The sequence below is a fragment of the Triticum aestivum genome, chromosome 1A, assembly GCF_018294505.1.
Source record: "Triticum aestivum cultivar Chinese Spring chromosome 1A, IWGSC CS RefSeq v2.1, whole genome shotgun sequence".
Classification (NCBI taxonomy): Eukaryota; Viridiplantae; Streptophyta; class Magnoliopsida; order Poales; family Poaceae; genus Triticum; species Triticum aestivum.
In genome coordinates this window covers 538,482,847-538,500,762 of record NC_057794.1, presented here as the reverse complement: position 1 = coordinate 538,500,762, position 17,916 = coordinate 538,482,847, and the positions used below count along the sequence as shown (strand labels likewise).

Genomic DNA, 17,916 nt, shown 5'->3' with positions numbered 1-17,916 from the left:
CCGGTTGGCATAAAAAATCGTGAGATCTTCCACCAACATGGCTACTGCGCGAGGGAGGGGGAGGGGGGTCGCCGGAGTTGCAAAACGGGGGCCATGCCCAACAGCGAGCTCGTGTTTTTTGTGGTGGCTCTAGGTGTTCTCAACAGCGGGCTTGGAGCTGTTACATGGCAGCTAACTCACAGGCGGTGGAGCAGGCAAAGCCATGGCTGCTGCAGGGGAAGAGAGACAGAGAGAAGGAGGCGAGATTGAGGAGTTGGAGAAACAGAGGAGGGAAAGGATAGATGAGTGCGTGGATGGATAAGAAGGGGGGAGGGGACGGTGCGCAGGTCTCACAGAACACGTAGTCGTGAAAGGAACAAGTAGCGTTAGATCTCTTCCATGTATGTCCCGCGTGCGACCGACCCAATCTTCAACTGCCGCACCGGCCACTGACGTTCCCCTCTAGAAAAAGGGCTATGTTCTCAAACAAAATAAACCCAAGTTCTGGATCATGAAAGTGGCATGTTTTTAAGAACACGGGTTTTGAGGTTTTTATCTGAAAAGTCGCACATTTCAAAAACCGTGAAGAGGTGCACCAAATCAAATCCGCTTTACATATCTTCGTGGGCTTCAGTCTACAGCCCACTTGAGAGCCTGCTGCACCTCACTTCACCTTTCCAACCCGCATCGGTGAGGCACGCGAGAAGATGAGTGGCCCCCGCTCGTCGGCGGCGCCGCCGCTGGACGACCACGACCTGCTCGCCGAGATCCTCCTCCGCCTCCCCCCGCAGCCCTCCTCCCTCCCCCGCGTCTCCGCCGTCTGCAAATTGTGGCGCAGCCTCGCCTCCGACCCCGGCTTCTCCCGCCGCTTCCGCGCGCACCACCGCCGAAACCCTCCCCTCCTTGTCTGCCTCGTCGATGATTTTTGCCAGGTTCGCTTCCAGCCTATCCTGGAGCGCCCCAATCGCGTCCCGCAATCCAGCTTCCCCGTCCCAATCGCCGCCAGCGGCCGCTTCCGGATCCTCGGATGCCGCCATGGCCTCGTACTCATCTTGCACGACTCACAGAAGCAGCTCCTGGTGTGGGACCCCGTCACCGGTGACCAGCACCGCCTGGACATTCCCCGGGGGTTCGCCAAGCAAACCTGGATCAACGCGGCGGTGCGTCGTGCTCCGGGAGATTTACACCATTTCCAGGTGGTCTTGGTAGGCAACAGCGACGTGCAAAGTACACAAGCAGTAGCCTCTGTTTACTCGTCAGCAACTTGAGTTTGGGACAAGCTCGTCTCAACGCCGCTTCCGTCCGAGAATTCTGGTGTTCCCACCGTGGTTTACCCGGGAATGCCTGCTGTGATGGTTGGGGGTTCGTTTTATTGGTTGCTTTATGGGAATTCACAAGGAATCCTTGAATTTGATTTGGATAAGCGGAGACTAGCTTTGATACCCATGCCAATGGGAAACACTGGAGACATGAGAGATGGCAATATTTGGGTTATGCCGGCAGAGGGTGGTGGCCTTGGTTTCGTCTTTCTGAGAGGCTTCCGTGCGCAATTATGGAAGAGGAGGACCAGTTGCAAGGGTGTTGCTTCATGGTTACTCGGAAGAACTGTTGAATTGGATAAGCTACTTTCCCTGAATTCAGAGAAGCAGATAGAGCGCCCAAGGATACTCGGGTTTGCTGAGGTCAATAATGTGGTTTTACTGGGGACACTTAGAGGCATCTTCATGGTCCAGTTTGAACTATTGCATTTCAAGAAAGTTATTAAATCCAACCCCTGGTATAGCCATTATCCATTTGAAGGTGTCTATACTGCAGGTAAAAAGAAACCAAGTTATTTGATATTCTTGGATTATTATTGTTGAGTTATGTCGTTTTACCTGTTTACTTTGGGTCGTGCATAGAACGAAACAATGGAAAGATTTGTAGAAGTAATATATCTGAGGTGGATCAGCAAATATTATGTAGATTAATTGAACTAAAATTTTGTTGCGGGCCACTAGACGTACTCAAGAATTTCATAATGGTGGTATTAGTGCATCGCTGCAGTGCAAATGTTTCTCAAGATGAGATACACAGTATTTTGAAATTGAAGACAATTACATGAAAAACTTGCTTGAACCAATTGAAATGTCAAAGAGGTTGCTCAATTGGTACATTCTGAAGCTTAAAGCTGGTTGTATTCCTTCCATTCAGTATGGTTATCTTTGTCGATCTTGCTAGTAATATTAAATCCCCAATAACGACCAGGTTTGATGTTCACAAAGTAGTTTTTCACTTTTAGAAGAGTCCTGCTGGAAGTGACATATTCATTTGCTAGAGAATTCAGGCTAAATTTATTTAAAGATAATCTTAATATGAATAGTCATGATCACTTTTATTGCTAGCATTTATTAGTATGAGTATATTCCATTTTATCCAATGTGGCATGTACCGACTTAAGTGTAATTTTATATACTTCTCCTTTCCTGTCTGCTACTTTAATTTATCTATTCCTAATGTTGCATCAGGTATGAATTATTTTCTCAAAATACAGCATGGTGTTTATCTACCTATTTGACTGTTCGTTGGAATCTCATTGGTTCCTTGACATACTATTGTAGATGGGGGCATTGGTGGTGGACCATATGGAGCTAGAGTATTGCACAATATGTAAGCTGATTTCTCCTGATAGACATGCTATCGTGATGTAATGATTGAGCAGGTACTATCTGTTACTAGTAGCAGAATGGAATATTTTTCCCTTTCCTTTTACTTTTGCTGTTTGCTACATTGCATTGATTTTTTTCCCGTGGTTATGGGTCTATCAAGTTCGAGGATGATTTGTTTGTTGTTCCATCAATGCAAAATAGTTGATAACTAACAGCACCTCAGCACTTGGCTTCAAACTTCCTTTATTAATAATATGCGCTTGCCATTTCACATATAGCTCTTTTTAGGGAAACCATTTCACACTATTGCTGATGCAGAATCATTATCATATGTAATTAGCACTCACAGTTATTGTACAGTTATGCTAATCTTAGGTGGACTGGTTACGTATTTTCTCAACATGTCTCTGTTTATCAGTCTAACTCCCATAATCTCCAGTATAGTTCGTCTGATCCAGACTACATGTTGGCTGTTGTGGTTTGTGTGCAATCTGATTTCTTCAATTTCGGTCATTATAGATGTTTAACAATTTTTGTACTGAACGCATAATAGAAATGGCATGACTAGATTCATATTGAACACAGCTCTCTTCAGGAGTAGTTGTCTGTTGCCAATGTTTTGTTTTTGATATCGTGCAGAGTAAAAAAAGGGTGTCGTCTACTTGGTCGGAAGGAAGTATCAATGAATATAATGATTCATGATCTTCCACTGGATAAATTTGATTAAATTCTATATTATCTAGCTCGTCATTTCTAAAGAGTATGCCGATGAGCTAGAAAAACCAAATGTTTGTGCTCTGTTTCTCCATGAGCCCCTCATATGTCCATGATAAGAAAGAAAGTTTCACAAGATTTGACAAGCTAGGAAATGTTCTAATGGAGTTATCTGAACCACTAACCTTTTAGGCTCTACTGAGACTAGATGTAGCCAAAAAGACCCTGAGAAATTGGAAGTGTGCCCCTACAAATTAACTGTCTTCCTACTGCTCTTCTCTCTTTCTACTGTTGGTTCTGTCTTTGCTTCCTCATCCGCAATCCATTCCTTTCGCCATGCTTTCACCCAGCTACCTCCTTGTGTTCAGTTTTCCTATTTAGCCCCCCCCCCCCCCCCCCCCTCCTCTCTGGTTCCTCTGGTGGTGCAGGTTCTTCTCCCTTACACCTCAGATGACCGATGACTTAGGAGGGCCCTTCTCATTAGCTATTTGTGCATATCTTTGTGCCTGCTCATATATGAGAATGCTGCCATGTTAAGTAGTAGCAGAATGAAGTACTTCCCCATTCCTGTGCCCAGTGGACCTTTTTTTAATTACTTTTACCTATTTCTATATTGCCTTTGGTTGATATTTTTTGGGTATGACCTATCAAGTCCTATCGTGACTTGTTGAGCAACCTTCAAACATCCTTTATTTATACGTGCTTATAACTATGCCATTCTGCATTGCTGCTCATTTTGGATTGTCATGGTACACAATGAACTAATGATTTTCACAATATTTGAAGAACGTGTCTTCATTAGATATTGAGGAAAAATATCCCTATGATTTCACTTGCAGTTATTGTAGATTTATGCACAGCTTTCTACTGTTGTGTGGTTTGGTTAAAATTTTCTCAGTATCCATTGTTTTCAGTATAACTTGCATATGTAATTGGCCATTAGCCACTAGTATAGTTTGTCTGGTCTAAACTACATGTAGCTATACTTCATGTTGTGTATTACTACATTTTTTATGTTTGCTAACCTAGTATCTTTAGTAGTGATCAAAGTGTTGCTTATGATGCTGTTTATAGTGTAAAAATTTGGCATCTTGTTTGGTCAGAAGGAAGTACAATTAATAAGATGATGTACCATCCCATGCTTGAGGCTTTATGGCACATATCCGATTAAATTTTATTTGTTGTAGATATGGCTATGACTGGAAACCAGATGTTTATGTATTTCTACTCCATGAGCCCCTCATATGTCCATAATAACAAAGAATATTAATGCTTTCATAAGCTAGACGGTTCAGCATTTGTGTCCATAATAACAAAGAGTATTGAAGTTTTGAACCACTGATCTCTTAGACTCCGCTGAGATCAAATTGGCAAGATAATAGAGAAACACTACAAATTGTCTATCGCCACTATGTGCAGGTTGCCTATTGCTATTATCTGTTGACTAATTGACGCGTCAAATTATCTGTTGACTAATGAGATTGATATCTCCACAGGTGTCTAGAATTGTATTCTGGTTGCTGAGATTGAGGAATGGGCTTTGCGAGGAGATGGACCCTCTATGTAGCACGCACCGGTCAAGTGGGAAGTCGAATTGTACGAGTTCATTGTTTTATTTTGACCCCCCCCCCCCCCCCCCCCCCCTCTCTCTCTGCTGTTATCTAATTTCTAAGTACAGTTGGCCAACTGGCATGATGAAGATAGAGTGACTTGCCTGGATTAATGTTCCACTGACACAATTAGCAAGCTTAGCTGATGGCCTGATGGTCTTTGCTTGCAATGTGTGTGTGTGTGTGTGTGTGTGTGTGCCCGTCCTCTCAGTGTTTCTATCTGACTATGTTCCATGTTGTCAGGCCGGAGATTTGGATGTCGAATTTATGCTCATGTCCCATGTGGAGTGTTTCTTTGTTGTTCAATTCTTATCTTTTTCTGGTGCTATTTGTTAAGGTATTATAGTCATTAAAATAGTCCAATCTGTTGTGCGTTGCCTGTTGATCGGGATTGATCTCCACCCTTATTATCTTCCATTTATAACTTTGTCTTGCACCTAAAATAGTCCAATCGTTAGGGAACAAACTAAACAAAAAAGATTTGCAATCTTTTACATTCATTAGTCATTAACAATCAACTTGAAGTGTTTCTCTTGGAAAATATGACATTATACTCCCTTCGTTACTTTATATAAGGTCTATTTGTTTTTTTAAAAGTCAAACAAGTGCACGTTTGACCGAGTTTTCAGAAAAATATATCAATATCCACAATACAAAATTTATATCATTTGATCCATCATGAAAAGTAGTTTCATATTTTATCTATTAGGTATTGCAGATGTTGTTATTTTATTCTATAATCTTGGTCAAACATTCAAATGATTGATTTGCAAGGAAACCAATACACCTTATATTCTGGAACGGAGGAAGTACTGTTTAAACATGAGTGCAAAAATATACTCACCAACCTATAGCCAATGAGGTCTCGTGCTATGCTGCTACCGCACTCGGCGACAAGTGTGGTTCAGTCGGGGCAGCGAGGTATGTTGTTGCGGACGAAAGCCATGTTCCGGCTTCCGACACCAACGAAGACGTTGCCCTTCTTAAAGACGAAGTCATGGATCTTTCGCACTTGTCCCATCTATGTGCTCTCTAGGCAAAAGCCTTAGATCCAACTTTTGGACTAGATGACGACCACGTCCTAGATATCGTAACCTCCTTGGAGGCATCATTGTGGAGTCAATGATCACACCCTGCTTGTTTTGACGTCTTGGTTGGAGTGTGGTTGGCCGGTTTGAGGTATGTGCTTGTAGTTGGCGATGGTGAGGGATGATGGTTGTGTTTTCTTGCCGAGGGGTATGCATTGGTCTTGACGTCCGACCAAGTTTAAGTTTGTGAAGAGCCTAGATATCGTAACCTCCTTGGAGGCATCATTGTGGAGTCAATAATCACACCCTGCTTGTTTTGACGTCTTAGTTGGAGTGTGGTTGGCTGGTTTGAGGTATGTGCTTGTAGTTGGCGATGGTGAGGGATGATGGTTGCGTTTTCTCCTAGTGTTTTCTTGCTGAGGGGTACGCATTGGTCTTGTCGTCCGACCAAGTTTAACTTTGTGAAGAGCCTGATGCTCTTCTAAATCTGGGTTAGCGAGGCCGTGACCCACCTTGGATCCCCTCATTCCCTATCAATACTCTTCCACCTCCTTGAGGATGTTGTCGTGTGGTAACTAGACGACGAACCTCGGCCTTGCTTGGTTAGATGAAGATGGAAGTTGAAGCCCCCCTCCATATTGGTTGTGTCGACGAGATTTTTGATTGCAAGCGGCAAATCTTTCCATCCTTGTAGCTCTACTGTTGTTTCTTTCTATTGTGGTGTGGCAATGATCTTATTACTAGATCGTTGATGGCGCGCGTTGCCGCGCCCGTCTATTTTACAATAGAATAATTGGATTTTTCAGAATTGATAAGCATAAATGAAGTGTCAAAAGATGGTTATAATTCATTTTATTAAAATATAGAAGTTGCAAATAGTTAAAAAGTATTGCACCACTCGAGCGTACAAGATACAAAACCGGACAAACAACATTAGCAATAAAAAATGAAGTAATATCTGACATAGCAACACTAAGTGGTAACACCCTAACATGACATGCCATATAAAAGAGTAGCAATATGTGCACCTGGTGAAACTGAGTGATACAACTTGGTCCAGGCTCCATTCTAGTTCACTGGCCATACATCAACCCTAGCATAAAGTATTACAGATCCTAAGCAACTACGAATAATAAGATGTGCGTAAGCATGGAATCACATAATTAGTTGGCGTTGTCTACTTTTATGCAAGACCCACAAGAAAGATCTTGTTGTTGTGCCCTTCCATATGTTCAATAAAATGGGAGAAATTTGTATAAATACTTTGAAGCATGAAGCATCGAAGATAAAATATTTGCAACATAAGCTAATTGTTCTATTTGCAACATAAAATAGAATAGGCTAATGGTTCTGATTCCTGGGTCATACCGGGAAAAACTGAGAAATGTTTAGTACATCAATATTGTTATAACTTCAAAAGGTGGCATTCAATCGAACTCAAGATATCATAGGAGGCCTCCACATCATAGTCCATCCATAATGCCTTATAAGGCAGTGCGGACACAAAACATCGAGGCAATTCAAAATAAGAGGTCCTGCTCCTGCAAGATTATTCGATTTGAGTTAGCTCAAGAAACGTGTTTAGTAAACAATGATGTATTACAGTAATGATAAAAAGAAGCTTATATATTTGATCTATCTTATTAGAGAGCATGATTAACTTATATATAGTTAAAAGGCTGATCTAGAACTTGTAAGCAACTTTTGCATATCAGCCGTATTCCATATACATTTCATTGCGTCAACGGGCAAATGAAATCCTGGATATATGAGAATCATGCAGTCATAATATCATAAAAGAATTAACAAACACGTACATCTGGGTGGTGCCATCAGGTGAAGGCCTCCTAAATATAGTAGATCGGAGATGCAAGGACGACGAAACTGGTATACTTGTGTTTTTATTGCACTAACAATATCAATTTTGAGGTACTTCTAGAACTCCCGAAGATTATGGTTTTATGGACCCTCTTGGCGGCTTCACCGCACAAAGGCGTTGAGGATTTGCATTCTAATCTCTTAATTCAGATCATCCCCAGAACACAAATTGTAAGAAAAAACGCTTTAGAGATATAGTAGTCCTGCTGCTCCCCACTCATCGAATACATAATATATTTTCTCCTTCTGTACCTGATGCTTTCAAAAATGAAAGAATTGGAGAGCTGCAAGTGAGTGAGCTTATGAGTGCATAAGCATGATGCAGCTACTAAACCTTGAAAAAGAAACTTCAGATTTACAATGCAGCTACTAAATCTTGAAAAAGAAACTTCAGACTTAAGATAGTACGATTTAGAAGGTCTAAAGTGTAGCACTGATGGAAACATTACACTGCAGGCTACCATCATAAATAATCCTGAGTTTACAACAAAATTAAAATCTGAGGATTAAAATGGAAATATATTGTGGAAAATAAAAATTACTTTGTTTATTGGCACCTTATTACAGACTGGTCCTTATTAGGATGGGAAGACCTACAGGAAAAAAAAGTACATCCAAGTACTAACATCATTGGTAAATGATAATACAGAGCCTAGTATTGTCTGTTGGATGGTATGAATCATTCCATTTTTCAGTGCATATATGATATATCGATAATTGCCTTCTTCTCTTTTTAAATTTGATAATTTTCTCAGTGTAACTGTACTAAGTTAACATATCTTCTCACACTAATAATGAGGGGAAAATTTTGTTTTTGCCACTCTAGATTTTGCCAATTTTCCTTATGCCATTCTAGATTTTGACATTTCACTTTTGCCACTCTTAGCTTTTGGAAATTATCATAATTGCCATTTCTTGGCAAAAGCAAAATAATTTTATTTCATTTTTGCCACTCTTAACTTTTGAAATGTATCACAATTGAAACTCTGAAATTTTTGCTTTTGCCACGGGAATGGCATTTGTGAAAATTGTCAAAAACTAAGAGTGGCAAAAGTGAAATGTCAAAATCTAGAGTGGCATAAGGAAAATTGGCAAAATCTAGAGTGAAAAAAACAAAATTTTCCCAATAATGAGCACCATATCTTCCAAATTAAAATGACATTTTTCACAATCACAATTGGTCCATCAGTCGGTTCCTAAATCCTAATTATGTACAGACAAAATAAAAAGGGAATAAAGCATCTAGAGTACTTACCTGGAGCCCTATAACATTGATTCTGCCACACTGATTCTTGCAAGAGCAGAAGGTGCTAGCCTTTTGACAGGGGAAATGTGCATTATAAATAAACCTCAACATGTGTATCAGGAAATGGCAATTCAGAGTTCTATTCAGTATTTTGGGTAACAGCAGGTTCCATAGTGTCAGGCAATGCACCATCGGATAGCGTACTGTTCAGAAAAGAGCATATTCATCACTTCACTTGATAGATTCAGTCAAGTAAACAAAATTATGAATCCAAGAAAGAAAACATACCTACTATGCCCACTGATCCACCAAAACCTGTCAAGAGCAAATACTACCATTAAGAACCAATAATGCTGAATCAGAAGTACTCGATTATCCCATGAAAAAACGTCAAAATAAGCAATTGACAACAATTGGTACCCACAGTCCCATTTTCTACTTAAGCTAAACAACTGTACATAAATGTCAAATGAACATTGTTCGGTACATCCATAATTCTACATCCAAAGTCCTGAAAGTTGTATATGCCAAACTATATCACATAATTCCAATAATAGACTACTCCAACGCCACAGATCGTATCACACGAACGACCAACTCTTCACCCAGAGTTCCGATCTATCAACTGAATCTGCCACAAAACCACTACAATTCCACATAGCCACAAATCAGAGCAGGAACAATCAAACGAACGTGCAACTGATTCGACGTGAGGAGTGAGATCTAAAACGGAGGGAGGAGTCGACTAATTACGTGGGGCGAAGAGGACGAGGCCGTCGTAGAGGTATTGCTATAGCGGTGGGCCGAGAGCTTGGGGTTGTCGGCGAGGAGGGATTCCAGATCGAGCACGCGGGCCTGGAGCGAGTAGAAGAAGGCCAAGTGGGGTGAACGGATAACCAGATCGTCGACGAGCAGCAGCAGCTTGCGCCCGTGGGATTCATCGTGGCGACCTCGGCGGAGGCGTCATCCTCTGTCCCACAAGTGTTCTTACAGAGTTTAAAGGGCGCAGTCAGGCGCGAGCGCCGCTACTAGGGTTTTCGCCCAGACCTAGCAACACGGGCGATGCTTGGATTCAGCTCCACGCATGGCGGCGCCGGGGGCGGGCGCAGGCGCAGAGGAACGGGCAGATCAGATACGCCGGGAGAGGAAGAATTACGGATTTTTTCCAAGCGTTCTGCCTAAATGGGCTTTACGTGGAAGACAAGGCCCAATTCACCACAGGCCTCCGAAATTTCCACCAGAATAGCTGCCCATAGGACAGCGGGTTCGATTTTTACCCTAATGCAGATCGAACGACCGAAAACGCTCCATACATAAGATCTAACGGTCAAAATCGCTGAGGTCGTGAGAGGGCAAAGAAGTGGCTCAGTTTTACTGTTCTTAATGGGAAAGGGAGGAATGAGTAACACATGACCGGTGTGTTGGATTGGATGTATATGCTGCAACACAAGTGCTACACTCCTACAGTACTTCAACACACACTATCCGAAGAATCCGGAGAAGATACGATCAGGTGGCTTTAGAGTTAATTCCATTTTTTACCGCCAAAATTCACGCTTGTGACAGAGAACATCACAAATCGGAGTTTTGTCAAAAAGTTATCACCGATTTAAAGATTCTTTCCACATTTTGCCACCATTCAAAATTTTCCCCACACGATACTACAGGAAACGACGTAGATGCCGACAACATTTTTATCGGGTTGGCATACTACGCCGGCGGCCGACTTAAAACCGTTGGTAAAACAAGGCCGGCGGCAAAGCTAGGGCGAGGCCGATCACGACCGCCGGCAAAGCTCTGGCCGTCGGCATATAGTTTCCACTCCTAGGGGAACCGTCGGCAAATCTGTAGTCGTCAGCATATCGGCCCATAGGCCGACAGACGGCTGACGCACGGCGCGGCTTACGCACCTCTCCGATGCCCTGCGGGCCTACTCCGTCGATCATCAACATACGGCGGCGGTGCCGGCCCGGAGGTCGAAGGCTGCGGAGTTCATGGTGTCCAAGGTGGACAACCTGATGAATTGCGCGCGGTGAGGGTCGATCTCGTCCATGGCGTTCGGCCTCGCCTGTTGCGCCGTGGAGATGATGCACACCGGCGCCTCCCTATACGACTTTGACCGCTTCGGCGTCAACTTCCGCCCCTTGTCGCGCCAGTCCGACTGCATGATCGTCGCCGGCACCCTCACCAACAAGATGGCGCCCGCGCTCCGCAAGTCATGATGGTTCATTGCAATTTCTTAAGGTTAATTGATTCAAATATCCTAACAACTATGTCCTAACACAAATTTGTTTGCAAATAGATTGATTGCTTATCACTGTTAAGCAACAGAGTTCAGGTGCGTACACAGGTCAGGTCCGACCAGGAGTCCATCGAGATCAACTGTAGACTAGGGTAGTTGTGTTTCTCTCTTATCTCTTGTAACTATCCCTATCTCTCTAGTCTATCTCTTGGATCCCAAGTTAAGGATCTCAATGATGTAATCCATCTTTGTACGCTGTGCGAGAGTTGCGCCCCGACCTATATAAACACGAAGCCGTCGCCCTAGGTGGGTACGACATTCTCTCACATGGTAATAAGAGCCTACCTTTTCCATCTCATCTAGTTTCTCCATTGCCACAAACCTCCTACCATGGCCTCCTCCGGCTCCTCCAACTCAACCCTCTCCGGCCAGATCACTGTGCATGTTAGTCTTCTTTTGCAACTAGATAATGGTGAGGTGCGCATAGCTTCCTCTCAAGCGGCCCGCAATAACGGGCCCAACCATTAGTATGGTTTTATAGATAGGTGGTTGATTGATTTGAAAAATCATTGGCCTGGTCAATATTGTAAATCAAATCCAAAATTGAATACCTTAATTGAATGAAAGAGCTTCAAAATTACAGGACATGGTGAATTAAAAGAAATGAATGGAAGAGCACCTTGAAAAATTATTGACCCGGTTAAAATTAGGTGACCCGAATTCTAAATTGAAGATCTCAATTATTTGTGAGGCCTTAAAAATTAAGAAGCATAGTGTATACTATAAAAGAATGTAGTGAGAGAACTTCTGAGAAATAGTTGACGCGGTCAAAATTGGATGACTCAATTTCAGTTGGAGACCTCAATTGATTGTGAGCCCTTAAAAATTAGGAAGCTTAGTGTTATGGATGATACGAGGATGTGGCCTTGCTCCCCCCTATCAAATGTCCCAATCCCATCCATGTCAGAGAAAGTAGCCAGGTGAATCCCATCCAAGAAAGAGAAAGAAGCCAACCGAAACACGAGACAAAGAGCAGTCTAGGAGAAGATAATGCAAGTTCGGAGTATTGTCGATAGGAGTGAGAGGAATCAGAAACACATCTTGTCTGAGTTTGGTGTATATGCTAAGTATGCCATGGCTTCGCGAAAATCCTCTTCTGAGTCCAGGCTCATCTGCACCCGCCCTGACGAACAAATCAAAAAAAATACTAGAAAAATTCAAAAAAATCGTTTTTTGCATGGTAGATAATTTGATGCATGAGGTCCGCTCCAATTTTCAAATCATTTGGAGCAGCTCTTGGCAAAAAAGATAAATTCGTGTTCTGTAAAAAGGTTTACTATTCATGTACTGTTCTGACCTGATTTGTCTTTTGAGCTGCTTAGATGTCCAAATGATTTGAAAATTCGAGCAGATCTCACGCACTAAATTTTCTACCATGCATTTTTTTTGAATTTTTTGATTTGTTTTGAATTTTTTGTGATTTTTCCTGACCAGGTGCAGACGAACCTGGGCACTGAAACGCTGCACCCATGGCTTCAGTGTAAGGGATGTGGACATTAGAGGTGACCATGCGATCTAGCTACGTAGTCCATTGGTTGTGAAAGGGAGTTGTATGGATCAAATCTAGTGGACCACGTGAAAGTGAGAACATTCATGGAACTAACATCCTGCTGTAAATACTATTATGTATCGAATTCATGGTTCTCAGCAGTGCACTCGTGGGAAAGTGCGCAACAACCTCTGTTTTAACAGTGTCCCCTTGATTGGTATGTAGTATGTTGTGTTCAGAAATGTGGCAAGCTCGTGTTCGATCAGGAGGGTACAATGTTCCCGACCGACGAAGGAAAGACCGGCCAAACTGCCGGAAGACGTGTGGCCGCTTGTCTGCGCTCTTGCGCGTGGCGGAAAATGAACACTCAGGGCCTCTTTGAATAGCACGATTCTCAAAACACAAAAATAGGGAAAAACGCATGACTAGGGTCATGTCCTCTTGTATTCTGTAGGATTATAAAACTACAGGAATTTGAGTCGATGGAAATTTTTCTCCAAAATGTAGTACAAAACAGTCCCATGGAAAAAATATTCTCTAACTGTTGAAGCTCTACTATATGGCGTTCTCCAGTTGCAAAGGAAGTTCGATAGGCGTTGGGATTTCCTTCACTGGTGGGAAAATGAATTAGCACTTTGGAACATCAGGTTCATGCAGTTCTCTACGTATCACTACAACTTTGTGTTTCTTTTCCTTCTTTCTATTCTGTTTGGTGAAATAAGATAAGCATATGCTTCCTGGTGAGCAAACATGTCATGGCAAGGTAAGTAGCTAGTGTTTGCTGGGTTGGTTCCTACATACTGGTGGTTGACCAGTTGATGGTTATGGTGTACCAAATTTTGTACTTGTATAGTCGTATTGTATATCTATACTAAACATGTGATGGAATGCAAATGCATTCTATACTAATCAAACAACTGACTGGGAGTTGTGTCTGCTTAGCTCTTCTATCTTAACTTCTGTAGTTTAATACTGATTTGAAAACTTTGAGTAACAATGAAGCTAAAATTTACTGAGGTAACCCTACAGGATAGCAGATCTCATGTAGTACCATGCAATATTAATTTGCTCCGAAGCTCATGCTATATGAGGATGTGGCCTTGCTCCCCCTTGTCACTTTGCTAGCCATCCATGAAAGAGAAAGTAGCCGGCCAAAACACAAGACAAAAAGCAGGCTAGGAGAAGATAATCCAAGTTCAGAGTATTGTCGATAGGATTGAGAGGAATCAGAGACGCATGCTGTCTGAGTTTAGTGTATATGCTAAGAACAAGGTGATACTTATGTACATGATTGGTCGATACCTTATTTGGACATTGGATGTGACCACGCGATGAAACAACACATAGTTTAGTTTTCCCCCAGGGAAACGATATGGGCACTATCGGCCCTTACAATCCTAGCAATGTCCGTTGTACATCATTATCCCATGCAAGTGTTACATCAGACCGAGCATTCAAGCCCAGTTGCGCTAGAGCATGAATTGGCATCTTGCTTACATTGGACAATCGCGCACTTAGAAAACCACAGCTTAGCCTGCACTTTGATATCCACAATTACCTCGGACGAAACACACGACAAAGAGCAGTCTTGGAAAAGATAATCCAAATTCAGATTATTGCCGGTAGGAGTGAGAGGAATCAGAAACGCGTGTTATCTAAGTTTGCTGTATGTATTAAGAACGATCATGGATCATAGATGTGACCATGCGATCCAACAATGTATAGTTCATTGGTTGTGAGGGGGAGTTGTATGGATCATATCTAGCAGATAGCGTGAAAATCAGAACATTCATGGAACTAATATCCTGTTGCAAACACTATCATGTAACAGATTCATCATTCTCAGCAGTGCACTAACGGATAAGTGCGCAACAACCTCTGTTTTAATAGTGTCCCTGGATTGGTATGTCGTATGTTATTGTATTTGGAAACGTGGCAAGTTCATACTCAATCATGAGCTTACGGTGTTCCGGGCCGATGAAAGACCAGACAAACTGATAGAAGACACATGGCCGCTTACCCACACTCCCTTACCCTGGCTGAAACTGAACACTCAGGGCCTCTTTGATTGGTAAGATGTCAAAACACAAAGGAAAAACACATGAATAGAGTGTAACTACAGGAATTTGGATGAATTAGTGTTTGATAGCACATGAAAAACAAAGAAATTATATCAAGTAATTTTTTCTCCAAAATGTAATACAAAAGATAATCCTATGGAAAAAATTCTCCAACAACTAAAGCTCTACTCTACGGTGTTCTCCAGTTGCAAAAGAAGATTAATAGGCAGAGAGATTTCCTTGACTTGTGGGAGAAATGAAATTAGCACTTTGGATCAACAGGGTCATGCAATTCTTATCACTAGGGCTTTGTGTTCTCTTCTTTCATTCTTTTATGTTTGTTGAAATAAGTGAAACATGTGCTTCCTGGTCAGCAAACATGTCGGGGTAATTTGTAAGTAGATGGTGTGCGTTCGGTGGGTTACTACCATCCTTCACATGCCATGAGCAAGCTAAGTATTGTTGGCTGAACATTTTTTCAGAATGAAGGCTCAAGGGGAGCCCGGCTTTGAATTAACGAAGCCATCAACCGACCAGAATTACACAAGGCCACCAAGTAAGAGCGACCGAAAGATACAATGGAGCTGTGTGAACAGCTAACAATGCAACACACACTACGACAGAAAGAAAAATACATGAAGAGCCCTGCTAGTAATGTCGAAGCCTACTGCACATAGTCAGCAGAGAGAGGGGCAACAGAGAAGCCTGAGTGATCAGCCAATAGCCAGAGAAAGTTGTGAACAGTCTGAACCCATGAACAAGGGAAGAACATCGCTCCCAACACCGAAGAGGAACCGTTTCCTCTCGCCTAGGCTCGAAGGTGGCGCACTGTCGGATCATTGGCGCTCACCCGAGAACTATAGCAGACGCCAACTGGATCCCCACCGCAGACAAGTTGCACTACCCTCGCCACGCCGCTGGTAGACACCACAGCTACACTACCACCTGACCTGAACAACCAAGATTAGAAGGATAAAAGTTGGGAGGTTGTCGAAGAAGAAAGCTGCAGAGGTCAAGAGGCGAAGCAGGGGAGCACCAGGTCCCATTCCAATGTCCGCAGAAGAAGGCCCATGCTTCTGTGGCGCTCGATGTGAATCAGGGACAGGGAACCATATCCCCTTCCGTCCTGGCTCGTCGGCGGAAAACCGCGATGACACAGCCACGCCTAAGTCGTCGTAGAAGCCATTCCAAAGGGAAGAAGGACACTTGTAGGAATGAGCACCTGATGACCCACAAGTATAGGGGATCTATCGTAGTCCTTTCGATAAGTAAGAGTGTCGAACCCAACAAGGAGCAGAAGGAAATGATAAACGGTTTTCAGCAAGGTATTCTCTGCAAGTACTGAAATAAGTGGTAACAAATAGTTTTGTGATGAGATAATTTGTAACGAGCAACAAGTAACAAAAGTAAATAAAGTGCAGCAAGGTGGTCCAATCCTTTTTGTAGCAAAGGACAAGTCTGGACAAACTCTTATATAAGGAAAGGCGCTCCCGAGGACACATGGGAATATCGTCAAGCTAGTTTTCATCACGTTCATATGATTCACGTTCGGTACTTTGATAATTTGACATGTGGGTGGACCGTTGCTTGGGTGCTATTCTTACTTGAACAAGCATTCCACTTATGATTAACCTCTATTGCAAGCATCCGCAACTACAACAAAAGTATTAAGGTAAACCTAACCATAGCATGAAACATATGGATCCAAATCATCCCCTCACGAAGCAATGCATAAACTAGGGTTTAAGCTTCTGTCACTCTAGCAACCCATCATCTACTTATTACTTCCCAGTGCCTTCCTCTAGGCCCAAATAATGGTGAAGTGTTATGTAGTCGACGTTCACATAACACCACTAGAGGCTAGACAACATACATCTCATCAAAATATCGAACGAATACCAAATTCACATGACTACTAATAGCAAGACTTCTCCCTTGTCCTCAGGAACAAACATAACTACTCACAAAGCATATTCATGTTCATAATCAGAGGGGTAATAATATGCATAAAGGATCTGAACATATGTTCTTCCACCAATTAAACCAACTAGCATCAACTACAATGAGTAATTAACACTACTAGCAACCTACTAGCACCAATCCCGGACTTGGAGACAAGAATTGGATACAAGAGATGAACTAGGGTTTTGAGATGAGATGGTGCTGATGAAGATGTTGATGGAGATTGCCCTCTCCCGATGAGAGGAGCATTGGTGATGACGATGGCGATGATTTCCCCCTCCGGGAGGGAAGTTTCCCCGGCAGAACAGCTCTGCCGGAGCTCTAGATTGGATCCTCCAAGGTTCCGCCTCGTGGCGGCGGAGTTTCGTCCCGAAAGGTTGCTTTTTTTTCTCGACGAAAGACTTCATATAGGAGAAGATGGTCATCGGAGAGCCACCAGGGGGCCCACGAGGTAGGGCGCGCGCCCCCCACCCTCGTGAAAAGGGTGTGGCCCCCTGGTCTTCATCTTTGGCGAGGATTTTTCATTATTTATTATAAGGTATTCCATGGAGTTTCAGGACTTTTGGAGTTATGCAGAATAGGTCTCTAATATTTGCTCCTTTTCCAGCTCAGAATTCCAGTTGCCGGCATTCTCCCTCCTTATGTAAACCTTGTAAAATAAGAGAGAATAGCCATAAGTATTGTGACATAATGTGAAATAACATCCCATAATGCAATAAACATCGATATAAAAGCATGATGCAAAATGGATGTATCAACTCCCCAAGTTTAGACCTCGCTTGTCCTCAAGCGAATGCCGATAACAATAAATATGTACCCATGTTTAGAGATAGAGGCGTCGATAAAAATAAAATGCGGACATGAGGGCATCATGATTATTCTCATAACAGCAACATATATAGATATTGTCATATGATTACTTATGTTCAAGTGATGATCTATTCACAATGCAAAAGTATGAATCAGAAACCTTATTGAGAACCAACAAACTAAAACCTCA

General features: G+C 42.6%; 1 protein-coding gene and 2 long non-coding RNA genes across 3 annotated transcripts; 1 reads left to right on the top strand and 2 right to left on the bottom strand.

The window, feature by feature from the left end:
* Positions 1 to 633: 633 nt before the first annotated feature.
* LOC123179961 (putative F-box protein At1g47765) lies at positions 634 to 5,279 on the top strand. Its single transcript, XM_044591879.1, has 3 exons — positions 634 to 1,794; positions 2,580 to 2,680; positions 4,838 to 5,279. Exon 1 carries the CDS (start codon positions 687 to 689, stop codon positions 1,245 to 1,247), a length of 561 nt encoding a protein of 186 aa, XP_044447814.1. The 5' UTR covers positions 634 to 686; the 3' UTR covers positions 1,248 to 1,794; positions 2,580 to 2,680; positions 4,838 to 5,279.
* A 1,974-nt stretch (positions 5,280 to 7,253) lies between these two features.
* Positions 7,254 to 8,156, bottom strand: LOC123179954 (uncharacterized). The gene is made up of 2 exons (XR_006490630.1): positions 7,797 to 8,156; positions 7,254 to 7,520 (listed from the first exon to the last, which is right to left on the bottom strand). It is a non-coding gene; the product is annotated as an uncharacterized lncRNA (long non-coding RNA).
* Positions 8,157 to 9,004: 848 nt separating this feature from the next.
* On the bottom strand, positions 9,005 to 10,229 carry LOC123179945 (uncharacterized). Its single transcript, XR_006490626.1, has 3 exons — positions 9,857 to 10,229; positions 9,392 to 9,418; positions 9,005 to 9,306 (listed from the first exon to the last, which is right to left on the bottom strand). It is a non-coding gene; the product is annotated as an uncharacterized lncRNA (long non-coding RNA).
* Positions 10,230 to 17,916: the final 7,687 nt, after the last annotated feature.